The 18578-nt window shown below is 42.4% G+C and overlaps 1 protein-coding gene across 1 annotated transcript in view; it reads right to left on the reverse strand.

Moving 5' to 3' along the window:
- Window positions 1-18578, reverse strand: part of Acer3 (alkaline ceramidase 3) — a 112490-nt gene that overhangs the window by 3106 nt on the left and 90806 nt on the right. Inside the window, exons 8-9 of the mRNA XM_045145641.1 lie at window positions 10977-11078; window positions 6085-6189 (exon numbers count right to left, since the gene is read on the reverse strand). Coding sequence (XP_045001576.1) covers window positions 6085-6189; window positions 10977-11078 — 207 coding nt within the window. The remainder of the gene's footprint in view (window positions 1-6084; window positions 6190-10976; window positions 11079-18578) is intronic.

Genomic DNA, 18578 nt, shown 5'->3' on the forward strand with positions numbered 1-18578 from the left:
CTTCATTTTGACCATTCCTTCCTTGCCACCTTCAATTTTGGGTCAAATTCCTGACCGAATATGCATATAGACATGTTAATAGTTTCAGGAGTGTTCATCTGAAGCTGGTATTTCTCCTCTTCAAGGCTGACCAGACTAACATAAGAGTAACTAAGAGATTTTCAAGATTTGTAGACATCATGATGAATGGGTTACAAATCACCACCTTTTCAGATCCTATTCCAGACCACCAAAGCAGAAGCACTTGGAAGTTTCCAATCTCTGCACTGAACTTGAAGGCTTAATTCTGCCTGCCCTTTGTGACTTGTCTTCTGTCTGAGTCATTCTCTCACCGTGGAATCCAGGAACCTATTGCTTTGACCAATAGGTCTGATTTGTAAAAATCTTGTGATATTTTGAAACTACCATCACAGGGGCTAGAAGATTGCTCAGTGTTAGAGGTACTTGCTTGCAAAGCCTGAGACCCAGGTTCAATTCCCCAGCTACCCATATAAAACCAGACACAAAAAGTGATGTGGAAGCCAGGCGTGGTGGTGCACGCCTTTAATCCCAGCACTCGGGAGGCAGAGGTAGGAGGATTGCCATGAGTTCAAGGCCACCCTGAGATGACAGAGTTAATTCCAGGTCAGCCTGGACCAGAGTGAGACCCTACCTCGAAAAACCAAAAAAAAAAAAAAAAAAAAAAAAAAAGTGATGTGGGGGCTGGAGAGATGGCTTAGTGGTTAAGCACTTGCCTGTGAAGCCTAAGGACCCTGGTTCAAGGCTCGATTCCCCAGGACCCACGTTAGCCTGATGCACAAGGGGGCACATGCGTCTGGACTGGAGTTCGTTTGCAGTGGCTGTAGGCCCTGGCGCGCCCATTCTTTCTCTTTCTATCTGCCTCTTTCTCTGTCTGTTGTTCTCAAATAAATAAATAAAAATAATTTTTTTTTTAACATGGTGCGGGCTAGGGAGATGGCTAAATAATTAAGGCACTTGCCTGCAAAGCCTAAGGACCCAGGTTTGATCCCCTAGTACCCACATAAAGCTAGGTGCACCAGGTGGTACGTGCATCTGGAATTTGTTTGCAGTCGTTAGAGGTCCTGGTGTGCCCATTCTCTCTTTCTCTATCTGTCTCTTTCTCTCTCCCATAAATAAATATAAATAAAATAAAAAAGGGGTGTGTGTCTGGTATTCATTTGCAGCAGCAAATACAGACATACTACACACACAACTTGAAAAATTCTTGAAACTACCCTTGTAGCAGCAACTTTCTTCGCGGTGGTAATAAGACTGTATGTGGTCACCTGGAGATAATCAACCAACTAGATCACAGTTGAATCATGCACGTTACTTGTCCTCCAGCCCCACTTCCGTTCCTTCCCTATTTAATTGTGTATCCATTTGGCGGGGGGAGTTCCACATATGCATATGCATGGTAAAGACATCAACTGTTTAAGGGCACGCACTCCAGTATGTAACGCCATTTACCTCTAGACTTAGGAACTGGAAAGCTAGAGGAGATCGTGGCACATGAAGTTCTTGCTAGTGTCTTCACACATAGGGTTGAGGATACCTGGTCCCTTGGTCCCAAGCTGATATAGCTATACCAAATAAGTTCTTTTTCTGCTTTTCACCATTACTTTTTGTGTGTGACCTTCAGGGTGAGTGGCTGAACTGAGTCTCTTGGCACACCCCAAGGTTAGGCTTCTCTCTGGTCTAGAACAGAGACATGATCAGAACTCAAACACGTAATACATATAAATTTGAGGCAGGGTCTTGTTACGTAGCTCAGGCTGGCCTGAAACTTGTGATTCTCCTTCCTCAGCCTCTCCAGTGATAGGTTCACAAGTACGAGCCACGATCTCTTCTAGCTCTGTCTCCAGTTCCTAAGCCTAGAGGTAAATGGTGTTACATATTGGCGTGTGTGCCCTTATACAGTTTATGTCTTTTTTTTTTTTTTTCGAGGTAGGGTCTCACACTAGTCCAGGCTGACCTGGAATTCACTATGTAGTCTCAGGGTGGCCTTGAACTCATGGCGATCCTCCTACCTGTGCCTCCTGAGTGCTGGGATTAAAGGCAGTTTATGTCTTTACCAAGCATATGCATATGTAAAACTCCCCCACCAAATGGATACACTACTGATTTAGAAGGCAGTTCTTTAGAAGGCTAGATGAACATTGTTTGATTTGCCCACTTACTCTGATAGCTCAAAAACACTTTTTAACAAATTACGGGTCAGCCTGGACCAGAGTGAGACCCTACTTCGAAAAACCGAAAAAAAAAAAAAAATTACCTATTTATTTATTTTTTAGAGGTAGTACCTCGCTCTAGCCCCAGGCTGACCTGGAATTCCCTATGTAGTCTCAGGCTGGACTCAAACAGATGGTGATTCTCCTACCTCTGCCTCTCGAGTACTGAGATTAATGGCGTGTGCCACCAAGCCTGGCTAAAAAACACTTGTTTTTGAAAATTTAAAAGTAGCTGCAAACCTGTAGAAAATGGCCAGACGATAATGATGAACTTCTGTATTCCTTTATGCTAGATTATCACTTATTTACTTAATCTTATTTGCTTATTTATTTGAGGGGGAGGAGGGGGAGAGAAGAGGCAGATAGAGACAGAATGGGTGTATCAGGGCCTCCAGCCACTGCAAACAAACTCCAGACGCATGCACCACCTTGTGCATCTGGCTTATGTGAGAATCAAACCTGGGTCCTTAGGCTTCTCAGGCAAGTGCCTTAACCACCAAGAATCTCTCCAGCCCCATTTAATCACTTCTACTCAATTATACTCACTCACCTAACTAGAAATACACACAATAAATATATACATAAGGGCTGGAGAGATGGCTTAGCGGTTAAGCGCTTGCCTGTGAAGCCTAAGGACCCTGGTTCAAGGCTCGGTTCCCCAGGTCCCACGTTAGCCAGATGCACAAGGGGGCGCACGCATCTGGAGTTCATTTGCAGAGGCTGGAAGCCCTGGCACGCCCATTCTCTCTCTCTCCCTCTACCTGTCTTTCTCTCTGTGTCTGTCGCTCTCAAATAAATAAATAAAAATTTTAAAAAAAAAAAAAAAAAAAAAAATATATATACATAAACACACAAATATACATATATAACTATAGTATCCAGGTATGGTGACTCATGCAGTAGTGAGCCAGTCTGGTTTACATAGTGAGTGATAGATGGTCTGGGCCACAGAGTGAGACCTTGTTTCAAATCCAAAACAATGAACCAAGAACCATAAGCACACACACACACACACACACACACACACACACACACACACATGATGTATGTGTGTATATATATATATATATATTTTAAAATTATTTATTTATTTATTTGAAAGCGACAGACACAGAGAGAAAGATAGATAGAGGGAGAGAGAGAGAATGGGTGCGCCAGGGCTTCCAGCCTCTGCAAACGAACTCCAGACACGTGCGCCCCCTTGTGCATCTGGCTAACGTGGGACCTGGGGAACCAAGCCTCAAACTGGGGTCCTTAGGCTTCACAGGCAAGCGCTTAACCGCTAAGCCATCTCTCCAGCCCACATGATGTATATTTTGCTGTAGTCTTCGCCTACAATAATGCTCTACCATCCAATGAGCATTGCCACAGAACAAGAGTGCTCTCCTAACTTAACATAAAACAACCCCTTCCAATCAGGACATTAACATTAATATACATCCCAAGCCCCATTTTCATTCTGTTAACTGTCCCAATGGTTTCTGTTTCCTCCAGGAACTAGGTTCCACCCAGGAATGTACACTGAAACTAGTTATTTTTTTTCAGTTTCCACAATGACTAATGTCTAATGGACATTTTCTTTTCTTCGTTTTTATTTATTTGCAAGGAGGGAGAGAGAGAGAAGAGAAGAGGAGAGGAGAGGAGAGGAGAGGAGAGGAGAGGGGAGGGGAGGGGAGGGGAGGGGAGGGGAGGGGAGGGGAGGGGAGGAGAGGACAGGAGAGGAGAAAAGAAGAGGGGAAGGGAGGGGAGGGGAGGGGAGAGGAGAGAGAGGAAGAGGAGAGGAGAAGAGAGAAGAGGTGAGAGAGAGGGAGAGGAGAGGAGAGAAGAGAAGAGAAGAGAGAGAAGAGAGGAGAGGAGAGGAGAGAGAAAGAAGAAAATGCCAGGGCCTCTAACCACTGGAAACGAGCTCCAGATGCACACACCACACTATACAGCTGGCTTTACATGGGTACAAGAGATCAAACCAGGGTCCTTAGGCTTTTCTGGTAAGTGCCTTAACCACTGAGCCATTTCTCCAGTCCCTGCAACTAGTTTTCATGCTATACTTGAACAGTTACTTTTCTCTAGCTACAATGTAATTCTTCAGTCTTTTATGTCTCTTACGTGCTTGATGGTCTCAAAGAACAAAGGATTTTCATTCTGTGGAATACTTTCAACCTAGTCGTTCATGACCAGACCTAAAAGCCACGAATTTCTGGTTCAAAAGAAAAATTTCTACATATATTTTAACATTCTCAATTCCCAAGAAGAATCTGAGGGGACATGTGACCACGGATCAAGAGATCAATACATTCAATCGTTTAGCAATATGTACCGGGGCTTACCATGTGCCTGGCATTATTCCGAACATTCGGGAGGTTGTTGAAGAAAAGCAAGGACCCGTATAAGGGGAAAGAGCGATATGAAGTTATGATTGGATGAGACCACTGGGTCCATTTTGGCTGTGACAACCAATCAACTTATTGCTGGGAGACGACTCCCCCCTCCTCACTCCGGAAGGAGGTTTCAGATTGAAAACTTGTGATCACGCCCTCCTGCTGCTCATCAACACACTTACGCCTGGTACTGACAACCCAATCAAAAGCCTGTGGCAGGGGAGATCACGTACCTTAGGGGTGTAAAGCCTGTTTTTGTCTGGCTAAATTTACATATTATTCTCACCAAACTGCCCTGAAAGCACTACACTTAGTGTTCTTATTTATATATTAATGCCACTCTCACTTTTGGTTAGAGAAGCTTCTCTTTTCAGATGGTGATGACCACTGGGGTGACCCAAAAGGCAACACAGTGCTGAGAAGAAGGGATGGAGGAGTGTCCAGCACTGAAACATCTCACACCCTCCAGCCTCAGGGTCCAATGCGGAAGAGGTGGCAGAAAGAATGTAAGAGCCAAAGGAAGGGTACCACTCTGTACGATGCAACTGTCCAGACAGAAATTGGCCTCAAGCTGGGTGTGGTGGCACACGCCTTTAATCCCAGCATTTGGGAGGCAGAGGTAGGAGGATCACCATGAGTTCGAGGCCACCCTGAGCCTACATAGTGAATTCCAGGTCAGCCTGAGCTAGAGTGAGACCCTACCTTGAAAAATCAAAAAAAGGAAAGAAATTGGCCTCGACATCCTTGACCTTGCAGTGCCTAGCAATAACTTCACAAGACCCTCATAATAGGAGAAAAAGACAATGACATCAAAATAAAAGGGAGGGCTGGAGAGATGGCTTAGCAGTTAAGTGCTTGCCTGTGAAGCCTAAGGACCCCGGTTCGAGGCTCGGTTCCCCAGGTCCCATGTTAGCCAGATGCACAAGGGGGAGTTCGTTTGCAGAGGCTGGAGGCCCTGGCGCGCCCATTCTCTCTCTCTCCCTCTATCTGTCTTTCTCTCTGTGTCTGTCGCTCTCAAATAAATAAATAAAAAAAAATTTAAAAAAATATTAAAAAAAAAAATAAAATAAAAGGGAGACTAATGGAGAGAGGAAGGGGATATGATGGAGAGCAGAATTATGAAGGACAAAAGGGCAGAGGGGAGGGAAATATCATGGTTTATTGTCTGAAGCCTAGAAGTTGTCAATAAAAAAAGAGAATTATGAACAAAGGAGGGCAGTACTGCTTACAATGCTGTCTTCCAGACGCACAATGGTCTTGATGTTCCTGACACTACCTACACAAGGCCTTCATAAGAGGAGGAAACAATGACCACATCAAAATGGAAGAGAAACTATCTGAGAAGAAGGGATTCGGTGGAGGGTAGATTTGGGAGGGGGAAAATGAGAGTGGTAAGTGGGAATTGTCATGGTTTGTTATCTATACTTATGAAAGCTGTCAATAAAAAGTTTTAAAAAACAACAGTTTCTATTTCCTACCTGAAAAGGATGTGAAGATAAGAACCAAGGCCAGTTAAAATATGCCACCATGCATGAAACTGTGTGGTCACACCTAGGACTGGTGGCACCTTCTTTCGGAAGTTCCTGTGTAGAAGGGGGAAATCAGCATGTTAAAATTACAGACATTTAGTTAGCACTAGTGTGACAGGGTTGCAACATTCCAAGACATTGCCAAATATGGAAATTATTTAAATTTTGTTAAATCTGCTGTATTATTTTCCGAAGTGGATTATGAAGAACAATACTCCCAGTAATAGTTTCATGAACAGATGGAAGCTGTCCACTGACCTCTTACTGATTTTTTAGAATTTTATTTGAGAGAGAGAGAGAGAGAGAGAGAGAGGGAGAGGCAGCTAGGGAAAAAGAGAATGGGGTGCCAGGGCCTCTAGCCACTGCAAATGAACTCCAGATGCATGTGCTATCTTGTGCATCTGGCTTACATAGGAATCAAACCTAAGTCCTTAGGCTTTGCAGGCAAGCGCCTTGACTGCAAAGCCATCTCTTCAGCCCATAATTTTCAATGCATATTAATAAATTAAGGACTTTGAAAAGTCCTGCCAAGAAATAGCTTTTATGTGCTAGGTAACCTATTAATCTATAGAATTTGTGGTTTTAGGTAGTATTTTATTAACATTCTATAGAGCAACTATTTTTTGGAACACACATTGGGAAACATTAGTCCAGTTAGCTTCCCACTCAAGAAAGGAGACACATGCATTTCCTTCTCATCTGGTATACAACCAACCACACAGTCTGCAGATTCCTTTAATGTATATCAGTGCACCTCATAGAAATCCTTCGAGGAGGAAATTATTAGCAATGTTTTATAAGTTAGAAAATTAAATTTTAGAGATTTTAGTTCCCAAGTCACCTAGCTAGTGGTACAAGTGGGTCTCAAATTCTATTGACTAAGTATGCCATACTAATATTTACTAGATAAGATACATCAATATGAAACCTCAAATTGTTTTTTCTAGTTATTGCAATGAATTTTTGAGGCCACATTGTATGTTAGTGGGTTTCACCCATGGCACACTCAGCAGTGTAAAAACTCCACTGGGCATTCTGCTAAAAAATCTTGCAGGTTTTATAAGCAAGCACCTTTCGCTACTAAACCATCTTTCCAGCCCCTGCTGGGGTTTCTTGGTTTAGAACATGCACCTAGATATTCTCTCCATCACTCTGTCTCCCTTTCGTTCTTCTGCTCTTTGCTTTTCTGACAGGGTCTTGAACTCCAGAACCATTGGCCTTAACCTCCAGTGTGCCATTACCATGTCCTGCTAAATCTTGCTGTTTTGTTTTTTTTTTTGCATGTGTATGCAAGTGGAGGCCAGAGGTCCAAGTCAGATGTCTTCCTCAGTCATTCTCCACCTTGTTTTTTAAAAAATATTTTTATTTGGGCTGGAGAGATGGCTTAGTGGTTAAGCGCTTGCCTGTGAAGCCTAAGGACCCCGGTTCGAGGCTCGGTTCCCCAGGTCCCACGTTAGCCAGATGCACAAGGGGGCGCACGCGTCTGGAGTTCGTTTGCAGAGGCTGGAAGCCCCGGCGCGCCCATTCTCTCTCTCTCTATTTACCTCTTTCTCTCTGTCACTGTCAAATAAATAAATAAAAATGAACAAAAAGTTTAAAAAAAATTATTCATTTATTTGCAAGCAGAAACAGAGGGAGGGAGAGAGAGAGTAAGAGAGAGAGAGGGAAGGAGGGAGGGAGGGAGAGAATGAATAAGAATATGGATATGCCAGGGCCTCCAGCCACTGCAAATGAACTCCAGATGCCTGTACCACCTTTTGCATCTGGCTTTACATGGGTACTGGGGAAATGAATCCAGGTTGTTAGGCTTTGCAGGCAAGTGCCTTAACCACTGAACCATCTCTCCAGCCCTGTTTTTTAAAAAGGTATTTATTTATTTATTTATTTCAGAGAGAGAATGAGAAAGAGGCAGATAGAGAGAAAGAGAATGGGCATGCCAGAGCCCCCAGCCACTGCAAACAAACTCTAGATGCATGTACCACCAGATGGCTTATGTGGGTCCTGGGGATTTGAACTGGGGTTTCCAAGTGCTAGGATTAAGGCATATGCCACTATGCCCAGCTTCTGCCCTGTATTTTGAGACACGGTCTCTCACTGAACCTTGAGGACATCAGTTTGGCTAGACTAGCTAGCCACTGCGCCCACAAACCCCAAGGCTCTGCCTGTCTACATCTCAGTGCTGGGGTCATATGCACACACCATCATGTTAAGCTTTGAAGTGAGTGCTGGGGCTCCAAACTCAGATCCTCATCCTTGTGAGGTAAGCACACCTCAGCGAGACATAGTCCCAGACCCACAGACTTACTTACTTTGTCTAAGCACGGCGTATTACTTGCTTGTGAAAATTTAAGGTTTGACATTTACTCATGTAACTTATGATGGAGAATTTCAGGTGTATAACAATGGGCAAAGTAACAGCAGGGCCTGGTGGCACACACCTGTAATCCCATCACTTGGGGAGATTAGATGCAGGAAGATCAGGAGTTCAAGGTCATCCTTGCTATATAGTGAGTTCAAGGCTACATGTGCTACCTGAGAGCCTGTCTCAAGAAAGTAGAAAAACAGAGCTGGCGACATGGCTTAGCAGTGAAGGCACTTGCCTGTGAAGCCTACGAACCCAAGTTCAATTCCCCAGTACCTATGTAAGCCAGATGCACAAGGGTGGTGCATGCGTCTGGAGTTTGTTTGCAGTGGCTAGAGACCTTGGTGCCCCCATTCCCTCTTTTCCTCATCTGCCTCTCTCTCTCTCTCAAATAAATAAATAAAATATATTAAAATATTAAATATTAAAATAAAATATATTAAATATATATAATATATTAAAAAACAGGCAAAATAAGAATTCATCTATTACTCAATTTCACCAATTATGAATGTATGGTCAATCTCTAGCATCTAAACCTTCACCCACCTCTCCTTGTTATATTACTTTGAGGCAAAGCCTAGATATTTTAATCTCTAAATTAGAAAATGTTTTTATTTATTTGTAAGGGCAGAGAGAGAATGGGCATGCCAAGGCCTCTTGCTACTGCCAACAAACTCCAGGTGCATGTGCCACCCTGTGCTTCTGCTTTTACATGGGTACTGGGGAATTGAACCCAGACTGTTAGGCTTTGGAAGTAAGTGCTGTAACTGCTGAGCCATCTCTCCAGACCTTCTTTTACAAATATTTTTATTGAGCCGGGTGTGGTGGCGCACGCCTTTAATCCCAGCACTCAGGAGGCAGAGGTAGGAGGATCGCCATGAGTTCAAGGCCACCCTGAGACGACAGAGTGAATTCCAGGTCAAACTGGACTACAGTAAGGCCCTACCTCCAAAAAACCAAAAAAAGAAAAATTATTTATTTATTTGGAAACAGAGTAAGAGAGAAAATCCAAAATTTTCAGGCTATATCTCTAGAATATGAATACCTTTTTAAAACATAGTCACAGGCTAGTGAGATGGCTTAGCAGTTGAGGTGCTTGCCTGCAAAGCCTAAGAACCCACGTTTGACTCTCCAGACCCCACGAACTCCAGATGTACAAAGGTGAGGCAAGCACAAGGTTGCACATGACCACTAAGTTACACAAATGTTTGGAGTTCGATTGCAGTGGCTGAGGCTGTGGCATGCCAACTGTCTCTCTCTCCCTTGCTTTCTAAAATAAATAAAAAATCATAGTCACAATACTAGTTCACACTTCAAAGATTAATAAACAACCCTTACTATTAAACATTTAATTACTGGTCAGATCAACATTTCTCATGTTTTTTTTTAAAATTTCATTTTAACAGTTGGTTTGCTTGAGTCAGTATTTCAAAAAGGATATTATATTGCTTTTTGTTAATCAATGACATGTAGGCACTTCTGTGTTTTGATTGCTAGGGATTGAAACCAGGTTTTCATGCACACTAGACAAGTACTCCTTCATTGAGCTATATCCTCAGCCCTCTTAATATATCTCTTACATCTTTTAATCTATATATGTTCTCCCCCTGAAGTAATTTATTTGCTCTAAACACCAGGTCATTCAACCTGTAAGAATACCATAGTCTGAATCTTGCTGATTGACCTCCTTTGGAAAATAAAACTAACCATATCAAAGTACAAATTTACATATATACATTTCACATGCTTATTTCAAATCATTATAGTTTAGTCAATAAAAGAGGATTAGATAGGTTTCACAGATGTAATAAACATTTGACTAACTGTACAATTCTGTGACGTACCCATACAAGATACTCAAAGTCTTTAAATATTCCAAGGTAAATAGTCACAGAATTTAACTTTTACTACACAATCTTAACACTGGTAAAAATGTTTTGGGGGGACTGGAGAGATGGCTTAGGGGTTAAGTCATATGCCTGAAAGCCTAAGGACCCCAGTTTGATTCTCCAGGTCCCGTGTAAGCAAGATGCGCATGGTGGAGCATGTGTCTGGAGTTCGTTTGCAGTGGCTAGAGACTCTGGCATGCCCACACACACACTCTATCTGTCTCTAATAAATAAACAGATAAAAACTCATCCCCCCAAAATAAAATAAAATAAAATGTTTTGGGGCACTGTTATTTCTACATGCTTATACAATTATCTGTAGACTACACTGCTTCAAAAATTAATTCTCCACTGGGCTGGAGAGATGGCTTAGCAGTTTAGGTGCATGCCTGTGAACCCTAACGACCCAGGTTCAATTCTCCAAGCCCTATATAAGCCAGAAACACATGGTGGCACAGGCACCTGGAGTTTGTTTGCAGTGGCCAGAGACCCTGGCATGCCAATTCTCACTCTCTCAATTCTCCCCCTCTAATAAATAAATAAATCTTTAAAAAAATTAATTCTCCAAGAATGAAAATATATCTTACCTCAGTGAATCACAGAAGATGTTATCAATGTTCCATAATAAAAATCCCAATAAAAATAAACCCAGGGACGTATAGCCCAGTCCTCTAAGCCATGGATAAACCCTGTAGAGAGAAAGAGAGAAAGAGAGAAAAAGCAAACATAAAAAATCTAGTCATGTCATAATCAGAAGTGAGAGCTAGACGTTATTTTCATGAGAAGGAAAAGTCCTCATCGGTATCAAGAAAAGCATATCTATTACATTCATGCTTTTGCCAAATGCACACCCGCACACACACATTTATTTTTAAAGGTGGGTGTCAAATTTCTGGGCTCAAGCAGTCCTCCTGTCTTCACCCCTGGAGTAGTCGGGGCTGCGGTGTCACTATCACGCCTGACACTTGCCGGAGGCACTGGGAAAGGAGATCATTAAGACTTTGCCAAAGCTATCGAGACGATACCCAGGCACTTTTTGGTAGCATGACACAGAACGGGGAATGAGGAGTTAGAAGTGACGTGGGCTGAGTCACATGCTGTCAGGCACCAATCTCTCTCCTCTCATGAAATCGCTTTCTAACATCTACTGACTTCTACGCGTCAGCTGGCATGGTTCTGAGCATTTGAATGGGAAGCAACAAGACAACGTCCCCGCTCTCAGGGAACTCACAGGGAAGATAAACCAATACATAAACATTTTGAAGAACAATACTCTGGTGAGGGACAGACAGTGATGCGGAGGGACTGTCTGGATGGGACGCACGCCTGCCAAGGCCTTCAGATAAGCCCCGCCAGGCAGGCATCACTCTTTTCATTTCACTGATGACGAAACTGAAAACTGGGGAGTTACCTAAAATAACAAGAGCGGCTCGTTTACTTTTTATAGCTTTTTTGGTTTTTGAGGTAGGGTCTCACTCTAGCTCAGGCTGACCTGGAATTCACTATGTAGTCTCAGGGTGGCCTTGAACTCATGGCGATCCTCCTACCTCTGCCTCCCGAGTGCTGGGATTAAAGGCGTGCGCCACCACGCCCGGCTTTGTTTTTTGTTTTTTGAGACAGGGTCTTGCTATGTAGTTCTGAATGGCCTGGAAGCCTCTATGCAGACTAGACTGACCTGTAATTTGGGGCAATCCACCTGCCTACACCTCTTAAGTATTGGGATTATAGGCATGTGCCATCACATTTGACTTAGATGGTATGGATTTAAAATGTACATCTAAAGCTAGACTTAGTACTCACACCTGGAATCCCAGCACTTGGGAGGTTGAGGCCCAAGGGCTGCCATGAGTTTGAGGCCAGCCTGGGCTATGAGTAAGACCCTGTCTCAAGCAAAACAAAACAAATAGAAAGTACATCTGATGAATACATTTGTAAGACCCATGAAACTACTGTCATAATCAAGATTAAAATAGCTACCACCTGCAAAAGCTATATACATACATATAGATATATAAAGAATATCATATACACTCCTTTTTTTTTTTTCGAGGTTGGTCTCACTCTATGCCAGGCTGACCTGGAATTCACTATGGAGTCTCAGGGTGGCCTCAAACTCACAGCGATCCTCCTACCTCTGCCTCCCAAGTGCTGGGATTAAAGGCGTGCGCCACCACGCCCGGCTTCATATACACGCTTTATCATATAGCTTCTCTCATTTGGCACTGAGGTTCATCCATTATCTATGTTTTTATGTTTATCAATACTTCAATATCTTTTATTGCCAGGTAATACTCCACTGTATGGATATAGTACAGTTTGTTTGCCCAAATGTTTGGTAGACATTTTTGTTTCCAGTTTTGATCATTACAAACAAAGTATCTATGAATATTCACAATTAAGACCTTATACAGAAACATACTTCCATTTTCCTTTGGAAAATGGCTGGGAGAAGAATGGCTGGGTTGTATGAATGTTTAACTTAAGATATCGTCCAACTGTTTTTTAAAATTATATTTGTTTATATGGAGGGGCTGGAGAATGGGCACGTCAGAGCCTCTTACCACAAAAAGGAGATCTACTTATACTCACTTTGTGCATCTACATGGTACTGCGGAATCAAACCCAGGCCATCAGACTTTGTAAATAAGCGACTTTAACCCCTGGGCAATTTCTCCAGCCTTTCTTTCTTTCTCTTTCTCTCTCTCTCTCTTTCTTTCTTTTTGTGGTCCTGGGTACCAAACACATGCTATAGATAAGCTTGTTACTACTGAGGTACACCCCCAAATCCCCAAACTGTTTTGCTAAGTGATGGCGCCAATTTACAGTACCATTCCATCCATGCAAATTTCAGAATCAAATTTCTAATTTTTTTGTGAAAATCCTGCCAAGATTTGATTGTGAATGTACTGAACCTGCAAAAAAAGTTGGTAGGACTGTCAGCTTAATAATATTGAATTTTCTAAATCACAAAAGGACTTATCTTTCCATTTATTTAGGCCTTTTAGTTTCTCACCAACTCCCCTCCCTGCCTGGTAGTTTACAATGTATAGATCTGGCCCACATTTATTCCTTTAACTCTAAATATTTTATGTTGTTATAAATCATACTTAAAATTTTTCTATTTACTCAATATTAGTCCACAAATAAATGATTTTACTTGAATACAGAATAGCACATTAGAATATTCTTATTTATGGCAAGGAAGGAGAGAGAGAGAGAGAGAGAGAAAATGGCAGATATGCAAAGGCCTCTAGCCACAGCAAACGAACTCCAGATGCATGTGCCATTTTGTGCATCTGGCTTTACGAGAGTACTGGGGACTCAAACCAGGGCAGTCAAACTTTGCAAGCAAGCACCTCTAACCACTGAGCCATCTCTCCAGCTCCCAAACATGTTTTTTTTTTTTTTCTTTCTCCTTTTGGCAGTACTGGGGGTTGAACCCAGGGCTTCCTGCATGCTAAGCAAGTGTTGTATCACTAACCTACACACGTCCATACCTTTGATTAGAAATTATGACTATCAAATTTCATTTGCTTCTAGAAGCCTTTTTTTGGTACATGTTCTGCAATTCTTCTGAATACAACTGTATTATATTCAATTACCATGTTGGACAGGCTTTTGCTAGCATAATGTTGAGTTAAAAGATAGTGTATCTTTATTTTATTCCTGATGTTAAAGGGAAGTCTTAAAAAACACATTTATATTAAATGCTATAGAATTTATAGGATAAGAAAATTCCTTTTTATTAAGAGTTTGTAAGGTGCTTTGTTTTTGTTTTTAGATCATAAATAGATGTTGAGTTTTATAAAATATATTCTGTAAATCTACAGATGTCATCATGCAGTTTTGCTCCTTTACTTTTTAAATAGCGGCAATAGACTTTTCAAATATTTTGTCATTTTAGCCTCTAACTTACAGCTCACGACAACCGTGAGCTCTTCCTGATCTTTCCGTATCTACTTTGGGGTGTTGAGATGGCTGCTGTGTGTCACTATGCCTGAGTTAGACAATTAAAAACCACCAGGGAAGCATAAACTTGGCATTGTATGAAAGGGGAATTATTGCCAATGTTTAATGAAGGTTTTCAAGAGAAGATGACTTTTTTTTGGTATGCATGTAGAGTATGTGTGGGGTGTGATATATGGTAGCATGTGCATGTGTGTGTGTGGGGGGGGGCAGAAGAGATTATCAGGTGTCATTTTTTTTGCACACTGGCCTGTTTCCTTAAGAAACAGGGAGTTGGGCTGGAGAGATGGCTTAGCGGTTAAGCGCTTGCCTGTGAAGCCTAAGGCCCCCGGTTAGAGGCTCGATTCCCCAGGACCCACGTTAGCCAGATGCACAAGGGGGTGCACACATCTGGAGTTCGTTTGCAGTGGCTGGAAGCCCTGGCACACCCATTCTCTCTCTCTTTTTCTCTCTGCCTCTTTCTCTGTGTTGCTCTCAAATAAATAAAAATTAAAAAAAAAAAAAGGGAGTCAGCAAGCCCCACAGATTCTCTGATCTCTACTGCACCCTCCCCTAAAGGACTGGGGCTGGAGGCAGAAGTGGCCACACCCAGCTGTTTAGTGGGTGCTGGTGAATCAGATGGGTGGTCTCAGACCCTAATGCTTGTGCAGCACTTTTTTTTTTTGGTGGGGTAGGGTCTCATTCTAGCCCAGGCTAACCTGGAACTCACTCTGTAGGTTCAGGGTGGCCTCAAACTCACTTTTTGGAGTTTATCACAGCCTCCATTTGGGGAAGACAAGAATGAGTCACAGGAAATGAAACATGGAGATCAATACAAAGGCGGCACTTGGCCAGCGACGGAAATATGCTGGGAATATGATCGGTGGGGCAGAGTGCCGTCTGGTTTCTGCTTCTGAACTTACTTACCATGGCCAATCTTCGGCTCTCAGGAGTAGTTCAAAGCAAAACTCTTCGGTGGGGTGAAATGAGTGTCTTTGGTTATCCAGGTAGCAGGGCACGGAGGAGAGAGCAAGAACTTGATCAGCACATGGTCCACGCAAGCTTGGCTTACCACAGACAGGGCTCTGGGGACGCACTACCCGTACAGCATGGGCATACAGCATCGGGCGCAAGTGGCAAAGTTTAGGGAAATTTCCACGCATCTGTCCGGAGGCATGGGAGTCCCTTCTCGACTGCCTGCTGCGTATGGCTACCATCTGAGACGTCTTGTCACTTTTACCATGGTACTTGACTTCCTCAAATCCTCTCTGCTGGCTTGGACTTCCTGTCTTGAATCCCATTCTCCCTCTCTCTCTTTTAATTTTTTTGAGGCAAGCCCAATAGACTGGCCTTTGAAAAAATTATTTAATTATTTATGAGAGAGAAACAGACAGAGAGAAAAGGAGAATGGGCATGCCAGGGCCTCTAGCCACTGCATATGAACTCCAGACACATGGGCCCCCTTGTGCATCTGGCTTACTTGGGTCCTGGGGAATCGAACCCGGGTCCTTAGGCTCTGCAGGCAAATGCCATAACTGCTAAGCCATTTCCCCAGTCCCCTGCCCCTTTTTAATGTGTGTGTGTGTATGTGTGTGAGAGAGAGATGGCACGCCAGGGCCTCCAGACACTGCAATTGAACTCCAGATGTGTGCACCCCCTTGTGCACATGTGTGACCTTGCACTTGGTCACTTTGTGCATCTGGTTTACATGGGACCTGGAGAGTTGAACATAAGTCTTAAGCTTTGCAGGCAAGCACTTTAATTGCTAAGCCATCTCTCTAGCCCCTCCTTTTTGTATTGTTCTCTCATTTTGGTGAAACAAATTTTCTAAGAGGAGGGGGATCATAACCAGTGGTTAATGGAATTTAATTTTTGAGAACTTTAACATATATTTTTTTCTTTATATTTTATTGGTAGTTCGGCTGACTACAGAATTCTAGAAGTGACTTTTCTTTAGAAATTTGATGCTATTAGTCTACTTTCTTTAGTTTCTAATATAGCTTTTGAAGGGTCAAAGTCATTCTGATTTATAATCATGCCTCCTAACTCTGAGGAATCTTCCTTGTATAGAATTCTCTAACCGGCATGGATTTATTTCTACTCACTGAGTTGAGCATCCAATGGGCTTTCTCAACCTAATAATTACTCTTTTTTTTTCCCCCCAAGGTAGGGTCTCACTCTAACCCAAGCTGACCTGAAACTCACTATGTATTCTCAGAATAGCCTTGAACTCATGGAGATCCTCCTACCTCTGCCTTCCAAGTGCTGGGATTAAAGGTGTGTGCCACCATGCCCAGTTCAACCTAATAACTCTGTCCTTCAATTACAGGGTATTAAAAAAAAAAATTTTGGTGACTCTCTCCCTCCCATTTTCTGTCCTCTGGTTCCCTGTTTAAATGTTGGTTCTTCTGTTTTAACTCAACATAATTAATTTAGTAATATTTTCATGGAATTTATTTTCCATTTCAGATATATTGTTTTTATTTATTTATTTACAAGGAGAGAAGAGGGTGGAATGGCTGTGCCAAGGACTTCTGCCACTGCAAATGAACTCCAAATGCATGAGCCACTTTGTGTATCGGATTTATGTTGGTACAGTGAATCGAATCCAGGCTGTCAGGTATTGCAAGCAAGCACCTGAAATGATTAGCCACCTCTCCATCCCCTCAGAGATATTCTTTATTATTATTATTATTGAGACAGATCTCACTAAGTAGCCCAGGGTGGCCTTAAACTCACTACGTAGCTCAGGCCGTCCTGGAGCTCATGGCAATCCTTTTGCTTTGGCCTTCCAAGTGCTGGCATTATAAACAGCAGCCACCATGCAGGACACAGCATATTCTTTAATGGAATCACACAATTGTTTGAGATTTCCATTCTATGATATTTTAAAGTGTTAGCTTTTTTTTTTTTTTTTTTGGCAGAACTCTATGTTCCTTTTTGGTATCATCCTATTCTTTTTCTTTATTTTTTATTTTTATTTATTTATTTATTTATTTGAGAGTGACAGACACAGAGAGAAAGACAGATAGAAGGAGAGAGAGAGAATGGGCGCGCCAGGGCTTCCAGCCTCTGCAAACGAACTCCAGACGCGTGCGCCCCCTTGTGCATCTGGCTAACGTGGGACCTGGGGAACCGAGCCTCGAATCGGGGTCCTTAGGCTTCACAGGCAAGCGCTTAACCGCTAAGCCATCTCTCCAGCCCTCTTTTTCTTTATTTTTTTCAAGGTAGTGTCTCACTCTAGCCCAGGCTGACCTGGAATTCACTCTAGTTTCAAGGTGGCCTTGATCTCATGGTGATCCTCCTACCTGTGCCCCATCCCCCGAGTGCTGGGATTAAAGGTGTGCACCACCACGCCTGGCTTTGCTTTGTTTTTTTTTGGGACAGGGTTTCATATAGCCCAGGCTATCATGCTATTCTTGACTCAATATTCTCTAAGAAAATATTAGCAAACGAATGGTACATATTGTTTGGCAATTTGCTTCTTGCTGTATATACGAGTTCCTTCAAGTTGAGTTTCTTCTCATTATTTACTTTAGCATCCACCTTTCATAGTAGAAATAGTCATAGGTCTGGTATTTTCTTCTTGCTGTTATGAGTCCGAAAAGGGTGACCATAAGACTCTAGCATGTTTCAGGTCTTTGGACTAGCAACTTTCAATGATAGGATAGCATGCTGGGCCAGTTATTGTAAAATCCCAAATATTATTATCTTTTAAGGTAACGTGGGCTGTCTAAAGTCTTTGCACTCAACATTCAGAATGCATAATATCACGCAATTTGATTTATTTCAGTAAAGTATTCTGAATGTTCAACAGTGCCTGGCAAAATCTAATCTAAACACATCATTTACCATTCCTGAAGAAAAACCTGACTTTGGCAATTGCTTAGTACTATGGCATAGGTAGGGGATCCAAGCAGCTAAGCTTTGGAAACACCTTCCAATAAATCTCGTTCCATTCTGTTCCCAAATCCTCCTTTCCAAACTGCCTACGGCTTATTGCCTGATACTTGAGAAAATACTATGAAACACAGTGAAGGTTCCCATCTTAGGATCTAGTTTTCTTGGGTCAGGTTAAAGCAGTGAGTAGTAATCCATTTATTTTTAGCTTGTAAGATTTTACTGAATCTCCACCCTGTGGGCTTATGCCATTAAACTAAATTTCTCTGTGTTATTCTTAGTAGAGCCAAAAGGAAGCAAATTTCAATACTGATGATCTCCAATACCGTGCCCTTTATGATTTC

The sequence above is a fragment of the Jaculus jaculus genome, chromosome 3 (assembly GCF_020740685.1).
Source record: "Jaculus jaculus isolate mJacJac1 chromosome 3, mJacJac1.mat.Y.cur, whole genome shotgun sequence".
In the NCBI taxonomy this organism is placed as follows: Eukaryota; Metazoa; Chordata; class Mammalia; order Rodentia; family Dipodidae; genus Jaculus; species Jaculus jaculus.